Source organism: Ursus americanus, chromosome 22, assembly GCF_024610735.1.
Source record: "Ursus americanus isolate L20-20 chromosome 22, mUrsAme1.1.p, whole genome shotgun sequence".
NCBI classification, from domain to species: Eukaryota; Metazoa; Chordata; class Mammalia; order Carnivora; family Ursidae; genus Ursus; species Ursus americanus.
This window is the reverse complement of record NC_142148.1, coordinates 22,369,402-22,390,812: the sequence shown is the minus strand read 5'-3', so window position 1 is coordinate 22,390,812 and position 21,411 is coordinate 22,369,402. Positions and strand designations below refer to the sequence as shown.

The window sequence follows — 21,411 nt, the reverse complement described above, 5'->3', positions numbered from 1 at the left end:
AGGATGATGGTATTTACGGAGCACTTACTGTGTGCCAGTGCTTTGCGTTATCTCACAGCAGCCCTGTAGGGTATTATCTACTCTGTATGAGAAAATGAGAAACTGCGGCTCAGAGAGGTTGTGTCACCTGCCTGAGGTTACGCAGCTGGGCAGTGTGGGGCTGTCTGCGTCTGGAGCCCTGCCCTCCACCATGACATTACACCTGGAGCAGTGTCCGGGAGTGCCAGGTTGGTGTCCAGCAGAGCCACAACTGAGGTGTCAGGGCTGGTCCGGGTGGACAGGTCTGTGTTGGGTCTGGTGAGACAAAGGTGGTTCTGTGGCCCAAGTGCTCCTGTGGTCCAGAGGGGTAGGGGCAGAGAGGTACTAGTGAGGAGCCCTGAGAGAGAGGTCGCCTTGGCCTTCTGCTTCCTGGCTAGGATCCCCTAGAAGTGGGGCTGCTCTGGGTTCCCTGCCCCCTTTGGCTCTCAGGGAAGACTGGTTGGCTCTCAGTCTAGTTAGCCCCCCTGCTCACCCACCCCTACCCCTGCCGCATTTGATAGGATCCTAATAACCTAAAGCAGAAGGGTGGGAATGCAGGGTACCAGTTCGGGCTGGGATGAAGAGGCCCTTATAGGGAGGGGACCTGAATCTGGGCAGATGAGGGGGAGTGGGAGAAGGCTGGCACTGTTTCCTGTGTGGGCGGGAGGCTTGTGCATAAGAATAGTAACAGCCAGCATTTATTGAGCACCTACTACATGCCAGGCACTGTTCTAAGGGCTTATCCATACAACTCATACAATCTTCACAAAACCTGGTGAGGTAGGAATGATTCTTCCCACTTTACAGATTGAGGGAACTGAGGCTTACAGGCGAGGGAAAGACAGTTGCTCAGGGTCACATGGCTAGGTCATGAGGGAGCCCTGATTTCAATGCAGGTGGTGTGGGCCAGAGCCACGTTCCCGATGGCCATGCCAGCAGCCTGTAGGGCCTTCTCAGAGTCCTCCTACAGGCCCCCTGTTGCCTCTGAGGACACATCGCTCTGTTCCAGGGGCTCACGGTCTAGCCGGAGAGGCACAGACGGGACGCAGGGAGGCTAGAGAGCCAGCTGTTCCGTATGTTAAGCATGGATTCCTATTTTGGTGATCAGGGAAGGCTTCCTGGAAACACTGCGCTGGGCACCAAAGGCCAAGTGGAGTTTCAGTGGCTGTGGGGGAAGGGTATCCACTCCCCCAGGTCAGAGGGGAAAGGAGTAGGGATGCGTCTGAAGAAGAGTGGGTGGTCTGATACACATGGGCAGATAGTGCCGGGGGGCTGGGGGCACTGGGAGGTGACTCAGAAAGCCGGCTTGGGTGTGGGTCTTTGGCAAGGCTCTGGAATCCACCAGGCCGATGCTCTAGTCACAGCTCCCTGTGTACCAGCCACGTGCCCTCAGGCCCATTACTTCGCTGGCCTGAGCCTCAGTTTCTGCATCTGTAAAATAGGGAGCAACACACCTGTCTTGCAGAGGCCACGTGTGGTGGTGGTTATGTAAAGGGCCTAGCGCAGTGCTGGCACACCCCAGGGACTCAGGAAACATGACTGCTCTCTCCCTTCAGTCTCCCTCAAATGTAAGGCTAAGGAGTTTGCACTTGACAGGAGCCTGGAGGCTCCGGGAGCCTTGGTAGGTCTGCACGGGGCCTGCGTGCACTGGGGTATGACAGAAGGGTTTGGGAAGGTCCCTTTGGCAACTGCGAGAACCACAAGCAGGGGAGGGACTGCAGCCTTGCGGGAGAAACATCAGCCCTGTGGACTTGGAGGGCGGGAGAGGGAGGAAGGTTGACTAAGGTGTCCTCTCGGTCGGGGGCTCATCGGGGGCTCAGCTGGTGGGGGTGGGGCAGGCTGCGGGGGTCATGAATTCGGTTTGAGGCCTCAAGAGCTTAAGATGAAGGACCGTCTCCCTTCAGTCATTCTGAAGGTTGCCTGACATCTTTTCATGCATCTGGCTTTTTTTTTTTCTTTTGAATAATTTTCTTTGGATGAATCCCCATCAGAGCTTCCTGTATAATAGCAGTAAATTGGGACTAAGTGCCCAACAACAGGAAGATGATTGAGAACGTTTTGGAACATCCAGTGGATAAAATAATATACAGCCATGAACAGCCACAGAAATACCTACTCTTGCAGCGTATGGAGCTGTGCACTTGCGAAGCTCCCTCGAATCCTTTATTCATTTCACGTCTGCGTAGGGGGGGTGGTGAGATTCTTCCAGGGCAGGAAGAGAGATTCAGGTTGGGTTCTAATCTCCTTGAGGGCAGGGCTCATGTTTTATTCATTGTTCTATCCTCAGCATGTAGCTCAATGATTTGCAAATGCTTGTCTGGTGAAAGAATTGATTGAAGGAACAAAGCAGAGGGGAGTTGGCTTGTCCAAGGTCACGCAGGCTTTAAGACCCAGGACCTGGTCTCCTCACCTCAGCCTGCCGCATGCTTACTCACCACTGAGTAGCTGGGGGGAGGGGGGGGAGGGGGAGGGTAAAGTGGGGGGGTTCCTAGCCAAGGGCTTGGGACGCACACAGACCAGGGCTTAAGTCTACTTTCAGTCCTTCTGAGCTGCCAGGCTTTGGCAAATTGACCTTTTAAGCCTCACTTACCCCATCTGTAATGTGGACAGTCCAAGAATCTGCTTTTAGGGTTGTTGTCAAGATTAAATGATTTCAGGCATGTAAAGCTCTTAGCACCGTAACTAGCACATAGTAAAGCACCCATGAATATTAGCTGTGATGATAACGATATAATAATGGGGAAATATTTCTTTTTTTTTTTTTTTAAAGATTTTATTTACTTATTTGGCAGAGAGACAGCCAGCGAGAGAGGGAACACAAGCAAGGGGAGTGTGAGAGGGAGAAGCAGGCTTCCCGATGTGGGGCTCGATTGCAGGACCTGGGATCACGCCCTGAGCGGAAGGCAGACGCTTAATGACTGAGCCACCCAGGCGCCCCTGGGGAGATATTTCTGATACAATTAATGTTAAATGGAAAAAAACCACATAAAATTAGGAGCACTAGATTGAAGTGGTGTAGAACTCGGTCTGACCATAGATAACAGATTGAGAGAGCAGGCAGAAACGGAGTTACAGCAGATATGATGGGAGGTCAGTAAGACTGATCAAAACAGATCTTCTAAAAATATGTTTTCCGTATTTTTATTTTTATATTTTTAAAAATATTTATTTATTTGAGAGAGAGAGAAAGTGAGAGACAGGGCTCTAGTGAAGGGGGAGGGTCAGAGAGGGAGGGAGAAGCAGGCTCCCTGCTGAGCAGATAGCCTGATGCAGGACTCCATCCCAGGACCCTGGGATCATGACTTGAGCCCAAGGCAGATGCTTAACCTACTGAGCCACCCAAGCACCCCTTTTCCTTAGTTTTAATGAAAAAAGAAATATGTGAAAAATCCTAATAATTCAGAAGTGTATTCTCTCCTTGTCTCCCCAACCCAAATCCTTCTCTCCAGAAGGACCCAATGATGACAGTGTGGTGTGTGTCCTTCGGGGTATTTTCTTTGCCTACATAAGCATGCAAACCAGAATGGGGCCATAAATTGCATCATTGTTTTACAGCTTGCATTTTTTTTTTCATTTAACCCTACATTGACATCTTTCCATGTTGGTATATATAAAATCCATCGCAAAAATTTTCACAAGTGTATAATACTTTCGTAATTAATTTTTTTTGAAGAATGTATTTATTTGAGAGAGAGCGTGAGTACGCACAAGCGGGAGGGGGCAGAGGGAGAGGGAGAAGCAGACTGCTTGCTGAGCAGGGAGCCAGACATAGGGTTCCATATGGGGCTCCATCCCAGGACCCTGGGATCATGATCTGAGCTGAAGGCAGCAACTTAACTGACTGAACCACCCAGGCGCCCCAGTCCTATAATTTGTTTTTAAAGGGGTAAATCCTGGGGTGCTTGGTGGGCTCCGCGCTCAGCAGGGAGTCTGCTTGAGATTCTCTCCCTCTGGCCCTTCCCCCACTCGCTCGCATGCACACCCCCCAAAATAAATAAATAAATCTAAAGGGGTAAATCCTAATTAATTTGGTCAGGGCCCTGTTGATGGACATTTAAAGTTGTTCCCAATTTTACTCTATTCTAAATAATGCTGACAATGAACTCTAATAGCGTTTGAACAGCTAAAGAAAATGAAATGAGAGAGGGAGTCAGACACCGAGACCATGAGGGTTGCCCCAGGGAGGTCTGCAGGTCTGCTGCTCCCCATCCCAGCCTCTCAGCAGATCTGAGCGGGGCAAGGACCTTGAGGGGGCTGGCTTGCTTAGAGGAGACCCTGTCTCTGTCACCTTCAAAGGGTGAGGATGTCCCAGGGAAACCCCTTCTGCCACTGATCCAGTGTGGAGCTCACCTGTGAAACTTCCCAATTCTCTTCGATGCTGTAAGCTGCTGCCTGGGTCATGCTGCTGCTCACACCCTGAGTGTCCTTGGACAAGTTCTTTGCCTTCTCTGGACCTCACTTTGCCCATCTGTACAGTAGTGACAACCTTACCGATGAGAGCCATCGTGGCCAGTTACTGAGTGTCTGCTCTATGGTGACACGGTGCCAGAGGGAGCTTCACGTGCATTCTCTCATTTATTTCTCACTAAACGCCTTTGAGGCGTAGAGGGTGTTATTCTCATTTTACATGCTCAGATTGGCTCTTGGTGAGGTTAAGTAACTTGCCCAAGGTCCACAAGCCAGGATTCAAACTCTGGGCCGAAGCCTGTGTTCGTAACTGCCGTTCCATGTTCCCTCTCCCCAGCTGCTGATCCATGAGGGCCAAGCGAAATGATGGTGATGAAAGGATTCTTTAAATTGTAAAGCACCCCACATGTGGGAGGGGTTGGTACTGCTGTTATTATTTCTACATCCAGAGCAACGGTAGCTTTGGTTACGCGGTTGACAGCAAGTTGGAGGTTGTGGGATGTAGCGGGATTGAGGGGGAAGAGCGCGGGACCGGCAGCTAGCAGATCTGGGTCCTCGTTCTGGCTCTGCTCTAACGGGCTAGCTTCGTGACCTCGGCCAGCCACGCCGGCCTGGGGAATAAGCCCATCTGCCCTGTGCGGCCCTGGTGCAGCTCAAATGAAACAAAGCCTGGAAGACCGCCAGCTCGCTGCCTGGCTTTCAGAGGATGCCCCGCTACGGGGAGGTCTCTGGCTGCCTCTGCAGTCATCCGTGTGGTCCAAGCGGGAGGTATTTCTCCTTTCCGATGCCGTTACTCTGCAGTTCTGGGCATGTCATGTGGTCCCCCAGCCCACGACGGCACGTCAGCCTGTGGCTCCGTGGTGGCACGTGAAACCTTTGGGCAAGAAGCCAGTGCTGACGGGTGGCAGCCTCTTCACGTTGCTTGGTTTTATTTAATGCGGTGCCCAGGGGCACCGCAAGCCTCTGACAAAGTGCCATCTCCCCCTTGCCGCGTACAGAGCTGAGCAGGGTTCCAACGACTGCAGGCCCAGCTCCCGTTTGACCCCTCTGCCTCTGTCGGGGGCTCCCGGGCCTCGGCTGGGAGGGTGGCGCTGGCCCCAGAGGTGGCTCTCTCAGCCTGCGCCCTCCTCCCTCGTGGCGGGCAGGCGTTTTGTTCACGGCCACCCCGAGGTGGTCTCTCCAGGAAGTGAGTGTTCTGTACTGGGGAAATCCCGGTGGGGGGGAAGAATAAGTCTTCATAGGCTCGCACTCTCTGTGTTTTTTTCTTTTAATTCTTCTCTTTTTCTTTTCTGATTACAAAAGAAATACATGCTCATAATAGAAAAATGATGAAACCCGGAGAACCCCCGAAAAAGCCGAAAGAAAAGTCTGTAGTGCTTTCTCCAAGGAAATGCTACTGTTCACATTTCAGCCTCGAGACTCAATGCTAATGGTGAGGATATGTAGTATTACTTGAGTGCTCATGGCGGGTTTTGCCATGTGGTAAGTGCCTTAGGGGCATGACCTGGTCCGATTGTCACAGTAACCCTGTGACATAGGGAAGATGATCACCAAGCATTTTACGGATCGAGACCTTGAGGCGCAGAGAGATTAAGAGACTTGTCCATGGTTTCCTTGTCGCCCCTTTTGTCCCTAACCACTAGGTGACGCTGCCTTTTACCGATTTCTCTTCCCCTCCCTCTCTAATTCATGTATCTGTTTAGTGTATCAGTCAGATTCTGGCAGAAAACAGAATTCCGCTCAGATGCTTACATTGAGGAGATGTTAATAAAGGTGTGGGCAGGATTAAGGGAACCCACAGGGGTACCCCACAACATAACAGCGACAGAAGGTTTTTCCTCCTTTTGGCCTGAATGAGCAGAGGGAGGAAATAGCATTACCAGAACTCAGTGATGGCTGGGTCTGTGCAAGGAGCTGACACAGAGGGGCTCAGCCACCGCCAGAAGCACAGAGAGGGAAATTGGGAAGACATTCCCCAACTTCTCTCTCCTTCCACCCTTGAACCGGTGCCTCCCACTGGCCAAACCCAACAGGAAGTCAGCAAACAAAGGAGCTCAGTCCAAGGGACAGTCCAAGGGGTCAGCCTCCCGCTTCTTTGAACAGGGCATAAATTTGGAGGTGCGAATGGAGACTAACAGCCCAGGGGATGTGGTTGGAAGGGGATGGGGGAGATGTCCCCCTGATTTCACGTAAAGAAAGAAGAGTTATCTTGGTAACTGTGATTATTGAAAACATCATTCAAAACAGAAGAGTCTCACTTGCTGCCCGGCATTCTCTTGGTGTTTCGGTGTCTTCCACACCTTGTCCCTTTCTCTCTCTCACTTTGTTCCTTCCTTCCATTAGTTCCTCCCTGGTTCAGAATTCCCAAGAATGCCTGGGTGAAAGTTGCCAGTGTGCAAGATATAGAAGAGAGCCTTACTGGCTAGCGACTCATTATCATGACCATGGACACTCAGGGCTGTATGTGCCCTCCTATTGTCCCACTGCTGGTCATATGCTTGCAAAGACATGCTTCTGGTATACACAAGCATCTCTAATGTACTCTCCCTAAAATATGTGACTTCAACCTTTGTATCTCAGAGTTCTTTCCTTCTCTGTAGTATCTTTTATCTACGTGGCCCTGCTCTGAACTGAGAGGATAGGGGCTCTCATCCCTGTTTGGCAGATGAGGAAGCCGATGCTCAGGAGGGGGAAGTGACTTGCCCAAGGCCCATCAGATAGGAGGTGGTGGAACTGAAGCAAGACACGGTGGTCCTGATTCTTTTTTTTTTTTTTTTTCTAGAGAGAGAGAGAGAGTAGATAGCAGGTGGGGATGGGTAAGGGAAAGAGAGAGAGAATCTTAAGCTGGGCATGGAGCCTGACCTTGGGCTTAACCTTATGACCCTGAGATCCTGACCTGAGCTGAAATCCAGAGTCAGATGCCTAACTGACTGAGCTGTCCAGGTGCCCCACGGTGGCCCCGATTCTGAATTCAGTTCTTCCTAGTGTATTTGCTTTTCACTCTTGGGAAATTTTTCCTTAGCCAGCCTCACCCCCTGCAGAAATTAGTACAACAACACCCCCCCTTCCCTGCCCCATCCAAGGAGTGGGATGAATTTTGGAGTCAGAGACGCTTAGCACAGCCTTGTGACCTTGGGCAAATCAGCATGCCTCTTTGGGTCTTTGTGTCCTCATCAGTAAAATAAGGGTGATAATATCAGGAGTTCGGATGGAAAAGTCAGGTGTTTAAGGTCTGGTAAGTCATCAGGACAGACTGGCTGGCTGGTAGCCATAAAGGCTCCCAAGGTGAGTGCAGCCCAGGTCTCTGTTCCCAGCTGAGTGGACTTAAAACGTGTCTCGGTGTTTCATCCACCCGTCACAGCATGTGTTTGTCCATTTGTCCATCTACCAATCCTTCTGACGCCAGACCCCGTGGGTTTGAGTTCTGGCACTGTCATGCACTAGTGTATTATCTCAGGCAAGGTCCTTAACTTCTCAGTGCCCCAATTCCTTCTTTTACAAAATAGAGATAATAAAAGTACCTATTCTAGGTTATTGTGAAGGTTAAGTGAGTTAATCGATGTAAAGTAGTTATACCAGTGCTGGGCAAATAGCAGACTCTATGAATGTTAGCTTTGTTGGTATTTATCAAGAATTGTGCTAAGTCATGGGGATAATGGCAATTGAGATGGATAATATTTGGTCTTTATGGAGTTTATATTCCAGAGGAATAAAAATAAATAAGTAAAAAGAAGTATGTTTCATTTGTGATAGTTACTAAAAAAAAACAAACCCACCATGGTTGCTTAATGGGTACAGAGTTTCTGTTTGGGGTAATGACAAATTTTGGAAATACACAGTGACTATTGTTGTACAAGGTTGTGAATGTAATTAACATCATGGAATAGTTACACTCTTAAAAATGGTTAAAATGGCAAAAACCAAACCAAACCAAACCCCAAACCCAGCATGCTGTCACCAAAAAAAAAAAAGGGGGGGGGGAAGACCCATTTTATTTATTTTTATTTTTTTGAAGATTTTGTTTATTTATTTAGAGTGCATGAGCAGGGGGAGGGGCAGAGGGAGAAGGGAGAGAGAATCTCACGCAGACTCTGTGCTGAGCACGGAGCCCAACGCGGGGCTCAGTCTCATGACCTTGAGATCATGACCTGAGCCAAAATCAAGAGTTGGACACTCAACTGACTGAGCCTCTAAGGCGCCCCAGAAGAAAGATCCACTTTAGGCAGAGGGGTTAAGGGGTGCATGGATTAAGGCCTGAAGGGTGAGAGCTGCTGTGCCAAGAGATGGGACAAGCCCATTGTCTGCACAGAGGGACCGTTAGGGCAAAGCCCCACGGCAGGGGCAGGCCTGATGCGGGGGAGGAGCAGAGGGAAGGCCAGTCAGACAGGCTCACAGTGAGGGTGGGAGCTGATGCCGCCACCCTAAGCAGGGACCTTTAACTTTGGTAAGCCGTTTGTGTTTTATTTTGATGGTAAGTCATTGAAGGTTAAGGAGGGCATCTGAGCAAATGGGCAGCATAGGGAACGTAGTCAGTGGTACTGTAATAGTGTTGTGTGGCGACTGATGGTGGTGCGTGTAATGAGGTGTAGACGTGTCCATTCACTGTGTCGTATGATGGAAACGGAGGTAGCCTTGTGTGTCAGCTATACTTGAATTACAAAAAATAAAGAGAGCCTCCATTTGGAGTTTTAGAAAGATCCATGTGGCTGTTCTGAAGACAGTAAACCCTAGGAGGGCCCAAGTGGCCACAGAGAGTCCATGAAGGAGGCCGGGGAGCCATGTGGGCATGGCTCGACCGTGGCTTGGACCTGTGCAGTGGCTGTGGGATGGAGAGAAAGAAGAAAGCCAAGGTACTGGATTCAGAGATGCTGATTCATGCTAACCCTGGCTGTAGGGCCTGATGTATAAACCAGCTGATTGATTTTTAATGAGTTGGTGCAATGACAAGCCAAGTGGGTATCGCGTCGCCCGGGCTAGGACATTCTCTCCCAGCAGGCTGCCCAGATGGAAAGCCACGGTGCCCCTGGAGGGGGAGTCGGGGGAGCCAGCCGGGGCTTGCAGTGCTGAAGAGCATCGAATGCTGACAGCCTTCTGGACTGGCCTCAGCCGGCCAGGGCTGACAGGGCTGGTGTGGGCACCATCGGCATTTACTTCTCTGGCTGACCTTTGTCTCTTCGAATCCTGTGCGTTGGGTGTTCATATGTTCGCGCCATCAGTCTGGCCTTGCTGGCCTCTGGCTCTTAGAACTTCTCCTTCTCCCTCGGTTCTGGGCTGCGCTTCTGAACTCCGGGTTCTCAGACCACTCCCCACTGCGGCTTCTCAGTACTGTTTGTAATTACAGACCCTCTCAGGGTTGTTTTATTGGGTACATACCATGTTAAGTGCTCTCTCTAGGTTATTTTCCTGACTCTCTACCACCCCCCTCGGAGGGAGGAGTACCTCCATTTCACAGCATCGAAGTCACTTGCCCACGGTCACAGAGTGAGCCAGTGGTGGCGCCAGGCTTTGGGTCTGGGTCTGACTGACCTAGGTCTGCCCCCTGCCCTGTACCCCTGGGAGGAGTCCATGAGAGGCCGGTGTGTCAAGTCCCTGACCGTGGGCCTGGCTCCCAGCAGCACTCCGTGATGGGAGTCTTGCCCTTTCTAGCAGAGTAACACTGTGATTCTTACAAGGCAGCCTACTCCTCCCCCAGTTCACTCACTTCTCCCCGTCTCCAACCTGTTCCACCTGCCAGGCTGTTTGGAGCTCACCTTTATAGGCTTCTTGTTCTGAGGTGTCAGGACGTCAAGGCCTCCTGTCTGTCCTCTGCACGTTTGCCCACACGGTGACTCAGCCCAGATGCCCTCTCTGCCATACCCGAGCTCTCCCTTTTTGCAGAATTTAACTCGACCTCACCCCCCACCCCACACTCCCTACCCCATAAGCCCTTATTTGGGTACTCTAGGTCACCCTCTTGATCGCCAACTCCCCGGAATCTTCTAGAGGCTAAAACATCCAACGACAAATCTAAATCACATCCTGCCTGGGTGTTTAGCCATTTTCTGGGCGGTATATCACCCTCCCCTGTTGCAGTGAGCTCCAAGGCACCAGCACGTGCTTCCCCTGGGGCCCTGCAGCACCCAGCTGGCCGGGCTGCCCAGCGGGCTCCCTCAGTCTCTGCTGGCCTGGGCCTGGGCACAACTCTGCCCACGTGACTGGCTATGGCAGAACCTGAGGGTGGGTTCTTGGCTTGCTTTCTGCGGCCTAGAGAGAGAACCATACTGTTATCCCTGGATTTGTGAAATCAAGAAGGATCTCATCATAGGTTTAAAAAAACCCATAATGTTTTAAAAGAAAAATAATAATGTTATTTTTCTTTTAAATTCATAAAAATTTTTGGGGATGCCTGGGTGTCTCAATCAGGTAAACATGCGACTTTTGATTTTAGCTCAGGTCTTGATCTTGGGGTCATAAGATCGAGCCCCGTGTTAGGCTCTGTGCTCAACGGGAAGTCTGCTAGACATTCTCCCTCTCCCTCTGCCTCTGCCCTCCCCACTGTGCTCGCTCTAGCATGCGCGCTCTCTCTCTGTCTCTCTCAATGAATAAATAAATCATTAAAAAAATAAATTCATAAACATTTTAAGCTTAATCAGACTTTATCTCCTCATCCTGTCATACTGAGCCCTGTGCATTGGAAGATTTTATTTTTTAACCTCTCATTTTTTTTTAATTAAGAAATCTCCAAGTATAGTAGAAAAATTGAGAACTACAGTTAAACAGAAGAAAAAATTACCTGTACTCCTGCCATCTAGAAACGACGACAGTTAATACTTCGTTGAGTATTCTGTATCCGTGTGTATGTATTAATCAGAGTAAGGTCAGTCTGTACAAGCTGTTGTGTATGGAGCTTTTCATTCAGGCACTTCTTTTACGTCATCTTTTTTTTTTTTTTTTTTTTTTAAGAGTTTATTTATTTATTCGACAGAGAGAGACAGCCAGCGAGAGAGAGAACACAAGCAGGGGGAGTGGGAGAGGAAGAAGCAGGCTCATAGCAGAGGAGCCTGATGTGGGGCTCGATCCCATAACGCCAGGATCACGCCCTGAGCCAAAGGCAGACGCTTTAACCGCTGTGCCACCCAGGCGCCCCTTACGTCATCTTTTTTAACACTCTAGAAAGGACGAGCCATCATTTCTGTCACCAGGCCCTGGCCGTGGGGTTCGTTGGTGGCTCGGGCCACCTCTTTGGCTTCCAGCCTGGGCCTGAGTGCTTTCTCCTTCCAGTTGGTTCCGTTCGAGTTTGCCTGAGGCAGCGAACTGTGGTGGGAAGCATCAGGGCTCCAGCGCTGGGATCTGGGGAGTCAGGAGGCTGAGTGGGGAAGAGAGTGGGCGGGAGGGACCAGGAAAGATCTGTCTGAGGAAATGGCTGTCACTCAAGTCTCTTTGGCTCTCTGAGTCTCACCTAGAAAAGAAGACATTGAATTATCTCAAAAGACTTCCAGCTCCTCTCATGTGTGGTGCTGCTGGCACTGGGCATTCCCTGCCCGCATGTAAGGTTGCTGTCCCGGCTGTTTGACACGGGTCTGGGGAAGGTTTGGAGAGTGGCGGCTGACACCAGACTGACGTGGAGGGGAGGGCACGAGGGGCACGTGCGCCAGAGCCTCTGGCCTGGGCCCATGACGGTCATGTGGAAACTGCTTCTTACAGCAAAACACCTACAGATTAGTCTGGGGATCCTTTTTAATTTTTTTTAAGCAAAAATCGGTGGGCATTTATTTCAAGGGTTCGTCTTATAGACCTTATCTAGTATAATGGCTGATGTCCTCGGGTGCAGGCCTCGAAGAGATGCAGACCCAGGTAGACAGGTCTCCCTCGGACCCTAGGAGGCCCTGAGCTCCCCTGGAGCTGCTTCTAGTGGTTTGTGTCCTGGCACTGAGTTGACATCTGGTGTCACATAAATGACAGAGAGCCTTTATTTAACTACAGCTTTAAGTTGAACCATAAAGTCCAAGGTAATGACATGAGTGGAAAGCATTTCTGGGCGGGGATGAGGCCGTGTGACCAAGGCCTTCCCTTCCTCCTCATCTCACTTCTTAATAGCAGCATCAGTGACAACAAACCCTTTCATTTGTGCTACGAGCTCTGGCTTACAAAGTGCGAGTGCTGAGGGCCCTGGAGCTCTTGTGTGGCCTAGCGGGGCACTTGGGGCCCCTGGCTTTCTGGCCAGTGCCCTTTGCTTGGGCCTAGGCTGGTGCCCTCTGGAATGCTGGGAGAGAAGCTGAAGGAGACAAGAGGAGTGTGGGGTAAGGGCTTGGAGCGTGTGCGTAGCGCAAGGTGGAGCCAATGTCCGTCTGTCTGTTTGCTCATTGGAGGCCTCCTGTGTTGAATGGGGTTGGGAAGGGACCTGCCAGGTCTAGTCTGGATCTTTCTCGTTTAATATAATGGATTTAGAGGGAGGCTCTAGGCTCAGGGGTGAGGGTTCTTGCCCATTTCCCTATTCCTTGGTTTTAGCTCCAAACTTTTTTATTTTGGGTCTTTTTTTTTTTGAGGATCCACCTTGAATGGGGTCAGGAATAGGTGCTTTTGCCCCCTTTAAAGAAAAAAAAAAACAACAATTTGTGAGTTATGTGTATTTAAAATTATAGAAGTAATTCCGAAGCGTATAAAGTAAAAAATGAAGCTCCTTCTCTTCACCGACCCCATGGAACCCCCTTTTTTTCCTCTATCCATTTCTTAATTACAGACCTGTCTTAACAGTTTGGTCAGGATCCGTTCAGATCTTTCACTATATGGGTCTAAACACAAAGAGGTATCACTGAGGTTATTGTTTCGTTTTTCTAATACAGCAGTGGGCCATGCCCTTCTCCTTTCGTCTCCTTGCAGTACACTTATGCCAACAGAATGGCTGGGCAATAGGTCCCTGAGTCTCTGAAATCTCATTTCCTGCTCCAAGGGGAAAAGGATAAGAGTAGCCTGTCCCAGAGATCATTTCTCTAAGTCCCTTGCTTTTTGGGGCAGTCCTAGTGCGGTGAAGCGACTGCCCTGTGTGCGGCAGACCCGGGGCCTGCGTCCAGGTCTCCTGACTTATATCACCAGGGCTCTGTGTGTTTTTAATAGTGCCTTCCTGTCTTCTCCCTGTGGATCCATTCTGTCAACATGCCTGTGAAGATAGCGGTGCGGGCTTGGGGCATGAAGAGCTTTGCTCAGAGTCGGTGCCGAAGGGCCCGGAGCGCAGGGCTCTTTTGGTTGAGTCCAGTCTATCCAGCGTTTATTGAGTGGCTACTGTGGCCCGGGAGCTGGGGTTGGAGACACAGCCTGGCTGAGGGCCTGCCCAGAGCCGTCACTGATTGTCCTTTGTGCTCCTGGCAGAGTGGGGCTCCCTGGGAGAGCCTCTCATTGTCCCAAGGAGGGGCCCCATTCCAGAGCTGGGCTGTGAGATGGGAGGAGTCCCTGAAGAGCTCTATGGTCCCAAGAGTGGGAGGGGGGGGTCCTGTGACCTCCAGTAACCCCTGACTTCTGCTCTCTCCCCACCCCTACTTCCTCTGTCTCTCCCTCCCTCCCTCCTTCCTCTCTCTCTCCGTGGCTCTTTGTCCATTTGTATCCATCTGCCTCTCTCTGCGTGTGGTTCCTGTCCCCTTCGCTCTTGCTCTGTCGTGTCACACCATCGCTGCCCCTTTCCCCTGTCACGTGCTCTCCTTCATGCTAATGCAGGAGTGCTGGTCACCATGACAACAGAGACAGGCCCCGATTCTGAGGTGAAGAAGGCTCAGGAGGAGGCCCCACAGCAGCCCGAGGCAGCGGCTGCTGCGACCACCCCTGTGACCCCAGCAGGCCACGGCGGCCACCCGGAGGCCAACTCCAATGAGAAGCACCTGCCCCAGCCGGACACCCAGCCCGCTGACCAGGTGTGTGCCTGAGAGCACGGGCGTCCCTCTCCCTGCCCAGCCGCGTCCAGGGCTAGTTCTTCGTGGGGAGGGAAGCCGGAAACTGAGACTTATTACTGACCCATTACATGCCGAGCTCTGTGCTGGGGACATTGTGTTCATTTTTGTCTTTAATTCTCCCAAACCAAATATATATATATATATATATTTTTTTTAAGATTTTTATTTATTTATTTGACAGACAGAGAGACAGCCAGTGAGAGAGGCAACACAAGCAGGGGGAGTGGGAGAGGAAGAAGCAGGCTCCTAGCGGAGGAGCCTGATGTGGGGCTCGATCCCAGAACGCTGGGATCACGCCCTGAGCCCAAGGCAGACGCTTAACGACTGCACCACCCAGGCGCCCCATCAACTATATATATTTTTAACTAACTTAGCACTATCCCCAACATGGGACTTGAACTCACAACCCTGAGATCAAGTGTCACATGCTCTGCTGACTGAGCCAGCCAGGCGCCCCTAAGAGAGTGATATTAATTTCCCCATTTTACACTTGGGGAAACAGCAGCTCAGTGGATGAAGTAAGCTACCCAAAGTCATGTTGCTGTACAGTGACAGATGGAAATAAAATCGAGATCTGATTCCCAAAACCTGGTTCTTTTAACCTTATTTTCCTACCTCGTGAACCTGTCCATTCTAGCCTGGCAAGCCCAGTATGACCCCAGAGCAAAATGCATCACCCTAAAGGGACAAGGGACTTGCTCAGTCATCTAGCCGTCCAATTCACACCTCCCTTCGTTCACGACAGGCCGAGAGGGCAGGGGCTTGGCCAAGGTCGTTGAGGGCATTGATGGCAGTTAGGACCAGCTGGTAGGGCTCTGACCTCCCTTCCCTCCATTAGATCAGTCCACGAGCTCTCAGCCTCATGCTAGACCAGTGACCGACCGATGAGGGGGAGGCCAGACGGATGCTGATAACTCACACGCTACTTTAGGGGGCTAGGGCCCTTCTGGTTCTGTGGGCTGCTTCCCACCTGCTGAGGCTGCCCCCCTGAAGAAGTGGCCCCTTCCGTGAGCCCACCGTCTTACACCCAGTGGCTCTGGTTCTCCTTCTGTATATACCAGCCGTAGACCTGGTCACCCTGGGGGTCATGGAGGGTGGTGGCTCTCATTTTGGAGACCATCTTAGCCCCAGCTGCTGCATCCTTACCGTGTCTTCATTTGAATGAAAGGCTGTGATCTCAAGCTCACTGACCAGACTTCCCCCCCTGTGGAACCTACAGAGCCTAGACATGGAGGAGAAGGGCTATGGGGAGGCTGATGGCCTGTCAGAGAGGACCACGCCCAGCAGAGCCCAGAAATCGCCCCAGAAGATTGCCAAGAAGTACAAGAGTACCATCTGCCGAGTCACTCTGCTTGATGCCTCTGAGTACGAGTGCGAGGTGGAGGTAGGGAGCACCCCCCACCGCAGGCCCGGGCCCCAGCCGGCTGGCCCCAGAGCCATGGCAGGCTTCTGTGTGCGCTCAGCCTGGGCTGAGCCAGAGAGCGTCCATTCTTCATGGAGTTCTGGACCGACCGCGGCATCCTGGGGAGATGACCTGGCCGGCCCTCCTGTGTACAGATGGTGGCACTGAGGCCCGGAGAGGGCTGTTACGATTGCAAATGGAATTAGACGAGGCACAGGGTTGGCGCCAGGAGAAGGCTTCTCAGGGGGGGCCGTAATTGGCAAGGAGTCATCATCCAAGGGCTGATCTCTAGCCCGGTAGGCCTTACGGACCGGGCTCTTCAGTCTCACCTGGCAGACACTGGTGTTTCAACTAGAATTGCTTTTATGTTTTTATTGGGCAGAGAGAGGGGGTCTTCCCTTGTGAATGCCCCTGTCCAGGGCAGTGGACAAACTGGTCACTTGAGGGTTCCAAGTTATGGGTGTCCTCCAGGTATAGAGAGGTGGACTCTCTTCCATTGGAAGGACTCCCTCACCCAGGCCACGTAGAAATCCTGTGGCATGATCCTGTCCCACCGTGGGTGGCAGGGGCAGACACCTCCTGTCTAGGGTCAGCCCTCCCGGCCCCACATTTGCTTTCTCCCTTTCCTATGTAGGCTAGGACTCCCATGCTAATTCTGATCTCTCACTCATCCCCTTAGAGGGTCCACCCTGGTCTGGGCACCGTATCTGGCCCTGTCCATGTGTATGGAAAGGTTCAGAGGGCGGCCTTCCCTGAGAGCTATAGGAACCACCTCCCTTTCTCCCTGGTGCCCCCTGGTCTTAAGGGATATGACTTATTTCTGGGCCCTGGCAGGGTGGGGTCCCTCTTCTCTGCAGGGTATTTTTTTTAATGTTTATTTGTTCTATAGAAGGATTTCCAGGGGAACATCTTGTCTACTCCTAGGCAAAAGAAAGGGATATCCTCCGCCTGTTCTCTCCTACCCACACCGGCCCCAAGATGCTGTTGCAGCTTGCCCCAGGAGAGCATAGAGGGTTTGGCTGAGGTCAGGTCCATTCTCTCTGAAGGACTCTTCCAGCCTCAGGAATCCCTTGGCTTCCCAAAGCTGCTCCCCACAGTCAGGCCTGCTCCCAGTCCCTGGCGACCGAGCCAGACCTTGCAGGGACCTCACCCTCTCTCTGGAGTCCCCTCCCTCTTTGGACAGTGACTGCTTCACGTTCCCGCAGCCTGTGGTCCCCTTATTCGTGCTCGTCTTCACACCTGTGGGTTTGGAGCACCCAGCCAGGTTCTGGGCTTTGTCCTTCCGAATCCTCAGGCCCAGATGGTGGTGGTTCAGAGAGGTACCGAGCCTGGCTGTCTGGCGGTGGGGGGGGGTGGTGGGGGGGGTGGAGGTGGTGCTAATAGTGTTGCTTCCAGCTGAGGCTGATTTAGGCCCCGGGAGCCCCTATAAAAACCCTGCTTGCTGCCCAGGTAGGAGGTGGCCCTCGGGGCTGGGCTGCCCTGGATTTCACTCAGACTCCATGTAAGGAGAGGGCCAGGAAGGAGAGTCACACTGTGACCCTGAGTCCTGAGCCCTCTCCTCGTCCCCTGCCTACGTCCCTCATATTTCGGGTGGCTTTTCTCTTTCTCTTACACCCAAGCTCAGACTTTTGGTTTTCTGCTCCTTGGGTCAGAGTTAACTTCTTCCTTTTAATCTCTGTGAAGGAAGGGGAATCAGTCACCCCCCCCCCCCAGTCCCCAGAGCAGGTCTAAGGTCTAGGAGGACCCCAGCAGGGCTTGGTAGAAGGCAGTTGGTAAGCTGGGCATCAGTGTCACCCAGGATCTGGTAGGGCTTGGAGGGCAGGGCGAGGTGGGTGGCAGGAGGACTGAGATCCTCTGAAGACACTGGGAGACTCTTGGGGCTTTCAAGTGATACTGGTGGACACACCCCCCCCCAACCCCCCCTGCCGCAAGGTGTGTCCCAGCCCCACAGCAGCTCTGCTTTCCTCTTTAGAAACACGGCCGGGGCCAGGTGCTGTTTGACCTGGTTTGTGAGCACCTCAACCTCCTGGAGAAGGACTACTTCGGCCTGACCTTCTGTGACGCCGACAGCCAGAAGGTACCTGTGCTGGGGGGGCAGGGTTGGCAGGGGAGGCCTGCTTCGGGGAGACCTCTTGTCTTAGGCCCCCCTAGTCCTGACTGCATCCCACACCTTCCATCGGTCCTCAGATCCTCATTAGGCACCTTCTGTTTGCACATAGCCAAGGTTCAGCCAGCTCTGTCTGTCTCAGTGCTCTGTCTCTACCCCTCCCACCTAGCCCTTTCTTGGGGACCTGCCAGTCACCCCCCGCATGGGCGTCTGGAGAGCCATGGCCTGGCTTCCTGGGGGAACTGACACACTTACTCCAGTGCCTCTGTTCCACCCTTGGAAGGCCCCTGTCTGGTTTCCTCCTTCCCACCGGTCCCACTGCAGCTGCCCACCCCACTGCCTCCGGGCAGTGCCAGCCCTGGGCCCAGGGTCCCAAGCCCTGTGGTGAATCCAGGCCTTGTTCCCTCACCTCCCAGCTCCAAAGGGCCCAGACAGCTCGGCCTGAGAAGGGTTTTCCCCACCAGGGGCCATTGACAGGCTATTTCGGGATGTCTCTGGCTCGTAGCGCTATCTGGCCCTGTCCTCCATCTTCCCTTTACAGAACCTTGTCTTCTCTTTCAGAACTGGCTGGACCCCTCCAAGGAAATCAAGAAGCAGATCCGGAGTGAGTGGCCTGTTGTGGTGGCGAATGTTGTGGGACAGAGGGTGGGGGCTCCAGGCTGCGCGGGCCCCAGTTGTGCTGTTCCCTGTTCCTTGGAGAAGTGCATGCAGACCCATGAGTTCATTTGCTCAGCACAGCAGATCTTGGGGGAGGGCAGGGCGCTGTCTTATAAGTGAAGCAGGGACAAGAGAAATGACTGTCTAGAGTCACAGAGCAGGTTAGCAGAGGAATCGTAGATGCATCCAGGATGGCAGCTCTGGAAGGAACCTGTAGAATCATCTAGGACAAGGGGACAAATTGATGGCCTGCAAACAGCCTTCCTCCTGTCCAGGGTGGGTGTAGACTTCTGTGATCGGTGACCCTTGACTCGGCTCAGAATCCTCATCCGTATAGCGCTGCAGACGGACAGGAGTGCACACGTTAGGGAAGAGCAAGGCCTGTCCGGGTTGGGGCCGTCTTCTGTTTGATGATGGGGCGACTACAGGCCCAGAGAGAGGCAGCTGCTTGCCTCAAGTCACAGAGTGAACTATTGGCCAGGCCAGATCTTTAGGCCTGGCCTCCCAACACCATCCTGCTCTCTTTTCAAGGCCTGGGGTGAAGAGACAACCTGTCCTTTCTGGCCCAGAGAGGAAAGGCATATTGTGAGGGGCGGAGCGGCCTTCTAATGGCAGAAGGGGGGAGGTAGGTGGCCTCAGCCAGGGGGCATATAGTGGGTGGAGACCTGGAGCCTAGAAGCCGAGATGCCTCCACTGGGAGCCCCTCCCCCTTGGCTGTGCTTGGGCTCCCTGGTCCCTGGGGCTGGAAGCAGAGCCTGTTGCCATGACAGCAGGCAGCTGGGCCCAGGGATGCCAGCTGACTCTCCAGGAGGGGCTGGAGGGATTCTTCCTGTAGGCTCCTGTCAGTTGAAGACAAAGAGGCAGGCACACAGACAGAGCCTGCTCCTCTGGGGCTGACAGGGTCCTAGGCCTGGGCTTCGGGCTGTCCCTAGGAGTCCCAGCCCAGTTGGGAGGCCTGCCTCTCCTGCCTGAAAGCACTGGAACACATACAGGCAGCCGAGTGTGCAGTTCGCGGAGGACTGGGAGCTTGGGAAGAAGCAGACAGCAGAATCCTTGGAACTCAGCATCTTTCCCCAGAGCAGGCAGTCGGTCCCCCGTCTCTGCAGCCCCGGCCAGCACAGCCCAGGCGTGGTGCATGGTTGCTGCTTGTGGCCCCCTCCAGTCACGGAGGAGCAGTCCTGCCCCCTTCAGTAGAGCCGCAGTCTCCGTCCCTCCCCCTGGGACTTCTACCCATTCATCTTTATTCTGCCTTCTGGGGCCCCCACGGAACAATTTTTTTTAAAGATTTTATTTTTAAGTAATCTCTACACTCAGCCTGGGGCTCAAACCCACAGCCCCGAGATCCAGAGTTGCACGTGTCGCTGACTAAGCCAGCCAGGCACCCCACCATTGTCTGCTCCTTTCTTTGCGACAGCCCCTCAGCCTCCTGAAGGAGATACCACCCTGAGTCCTGGGCTTCAGAGCTGGATATCGTTCCTCCCAAATCTCGGAGCCCGTCACCGAGGGCACTGGGGGCACCTCCCTGGGCTCCTGCTTCTCCTTGGCAAGTGGGTTAGTGGTTCATGCCTCACAAGGTGGGCGTGCCAGTTGTGTGTGGACAGCCCCTGGCACATAGTAGGTGCTTTCCTGAGGTGGTCTGGTGTGCTGGTTGAAAGACAGACGCGGGAGCCAGACGGCCTGGATTCGAATCCTGACTCCGAGACTGCTTCCCTTCAGGGTTGTTGTGCAGAGTAAATGAGCTGTTCTGACACAGCAGCTGGAACGGTGGCTGCCCATAGCAGCGCCCGGCACGTGTTATCTGTCGTCGTTATTACTGCTGCTATACTGCTATTCCTGAGCCAGGGGTTGCTCTCCTTGAGGCTGCTTTTTCCAGGGAGTCTGCTGTGGTCAGAAGCCCGGGTTCTGGGATCAGACGACCAGAGATTACATCCCCGTTCTCCATCGCTGGCTAGCTCGGGGGTCCCAGGAGGGTGACTTACTCCCTCAGAATCTTCATCTCTAAAAGGAGAAGTTTACCTCAGGAACATCATGAGGCTCAAACTCCTCCTTGCGCACGTAAAGTTCTTAGCAAGTGAAGTGACCGGCGCTTAGTAAGTGCTGGAGACGTTACAGCTGTGCGGGGAAGGTGGTGATGACCACAGGCACAAGGACAGTAGTGACCGCATGGCCTCCAGCCCTTCGTGACCCAGGTCCTGCCCTGGCTGGACTTTGCAGAGCCCCAGGGGTGGTCTGCCCATTGTTCTAGACTGTAGCCTTTCCCCAAGGCCGCCCCTCTCTCGTGTGGTCGTCCCTCCTCTCGGCCTGCAGAGCTTGTTTCCAGCTAAAACCTCAGCCTTTATTTCTCTCTGTACCTACGTGTGTACCCTTGATTGTCTGTATCTCGGGGTGAGGTTAACATTTATCCCTGTGAAATGCCCCTTGCTACTTTCCACTCATTGCATTTGCCTTTTAGGTTTTGCTTATAACGTCATTCTGCCATCTGAGATGGAGCCGACCCGCATAGGGCAGTCTTACAAAGGGTATTCCTAGGAACGGTAATCTGGCAGGATGCCCCATGAGAAATGGACACAGCAGGTCAAATAAGTTTGGGAAACCCGTAGATATTTGCATGTCTGCTTTAGAAGGGTGCAGTTTACAATGGCAGAGTGGGGGCTCTGAGAAGTCCAAAGTTAGGGAACCCATTTGTTTATTTATTTATTTTATTTATTTTAAGATTTATTTGTTTATTTTAGAGGAGTGGGGAGGGAGAGAGAGAATCTCAAGCAGACTGCCCACTGAGCACAAAGCCCGATGTGGGGCTTGATCCCAGGGCCCCGAGATCATGAACTGAGCTGAAACCAAGAGCCTGACACTCAACCGACTGAGTCACCCAGGCGCCCCAGGGAACCCATTTAATGTGA

General features: G+C 52.6%; 1 protein-coding gene across 7 annotated transcripts in view; it reads left to right on the top strand.

Moving 5' to 3' along the window:
- EPB41L1 (erythrocyte membrane protein band 4.1 like 1) overlaps positions 1–21,411 on the top strand; it is a 122,589-nt gene that overhangs the window by 54,015 nt on the left and 47,163 nt on the right. For all 7 annotated transcript variants that reach the window (XM_045804521.2, XM_045804524.2, XM_045804526.2 and 4 more), the window contains 4 exons: positions 14,113–14,306; positions 15,565–15,729; positions 17,720–17,824; positions 18,416–18,458. In XM_045804521.2, the coding sequence (XP_045660477.1) occupies positions 14,127–14,306; positions 15,565–15,729; positions 17,720–17,824; positions 18,416–18,458 (493 nt within the window). In that variant the 5' untranslated portion in view covers positions 14,113–14,126. The remainder of the gene's footprint in view (positions 1–14,112; positions 14,307–15,564; positions 15,730–17,719; positions 17,825–18,415; positions 18,459–21,411) is intronic.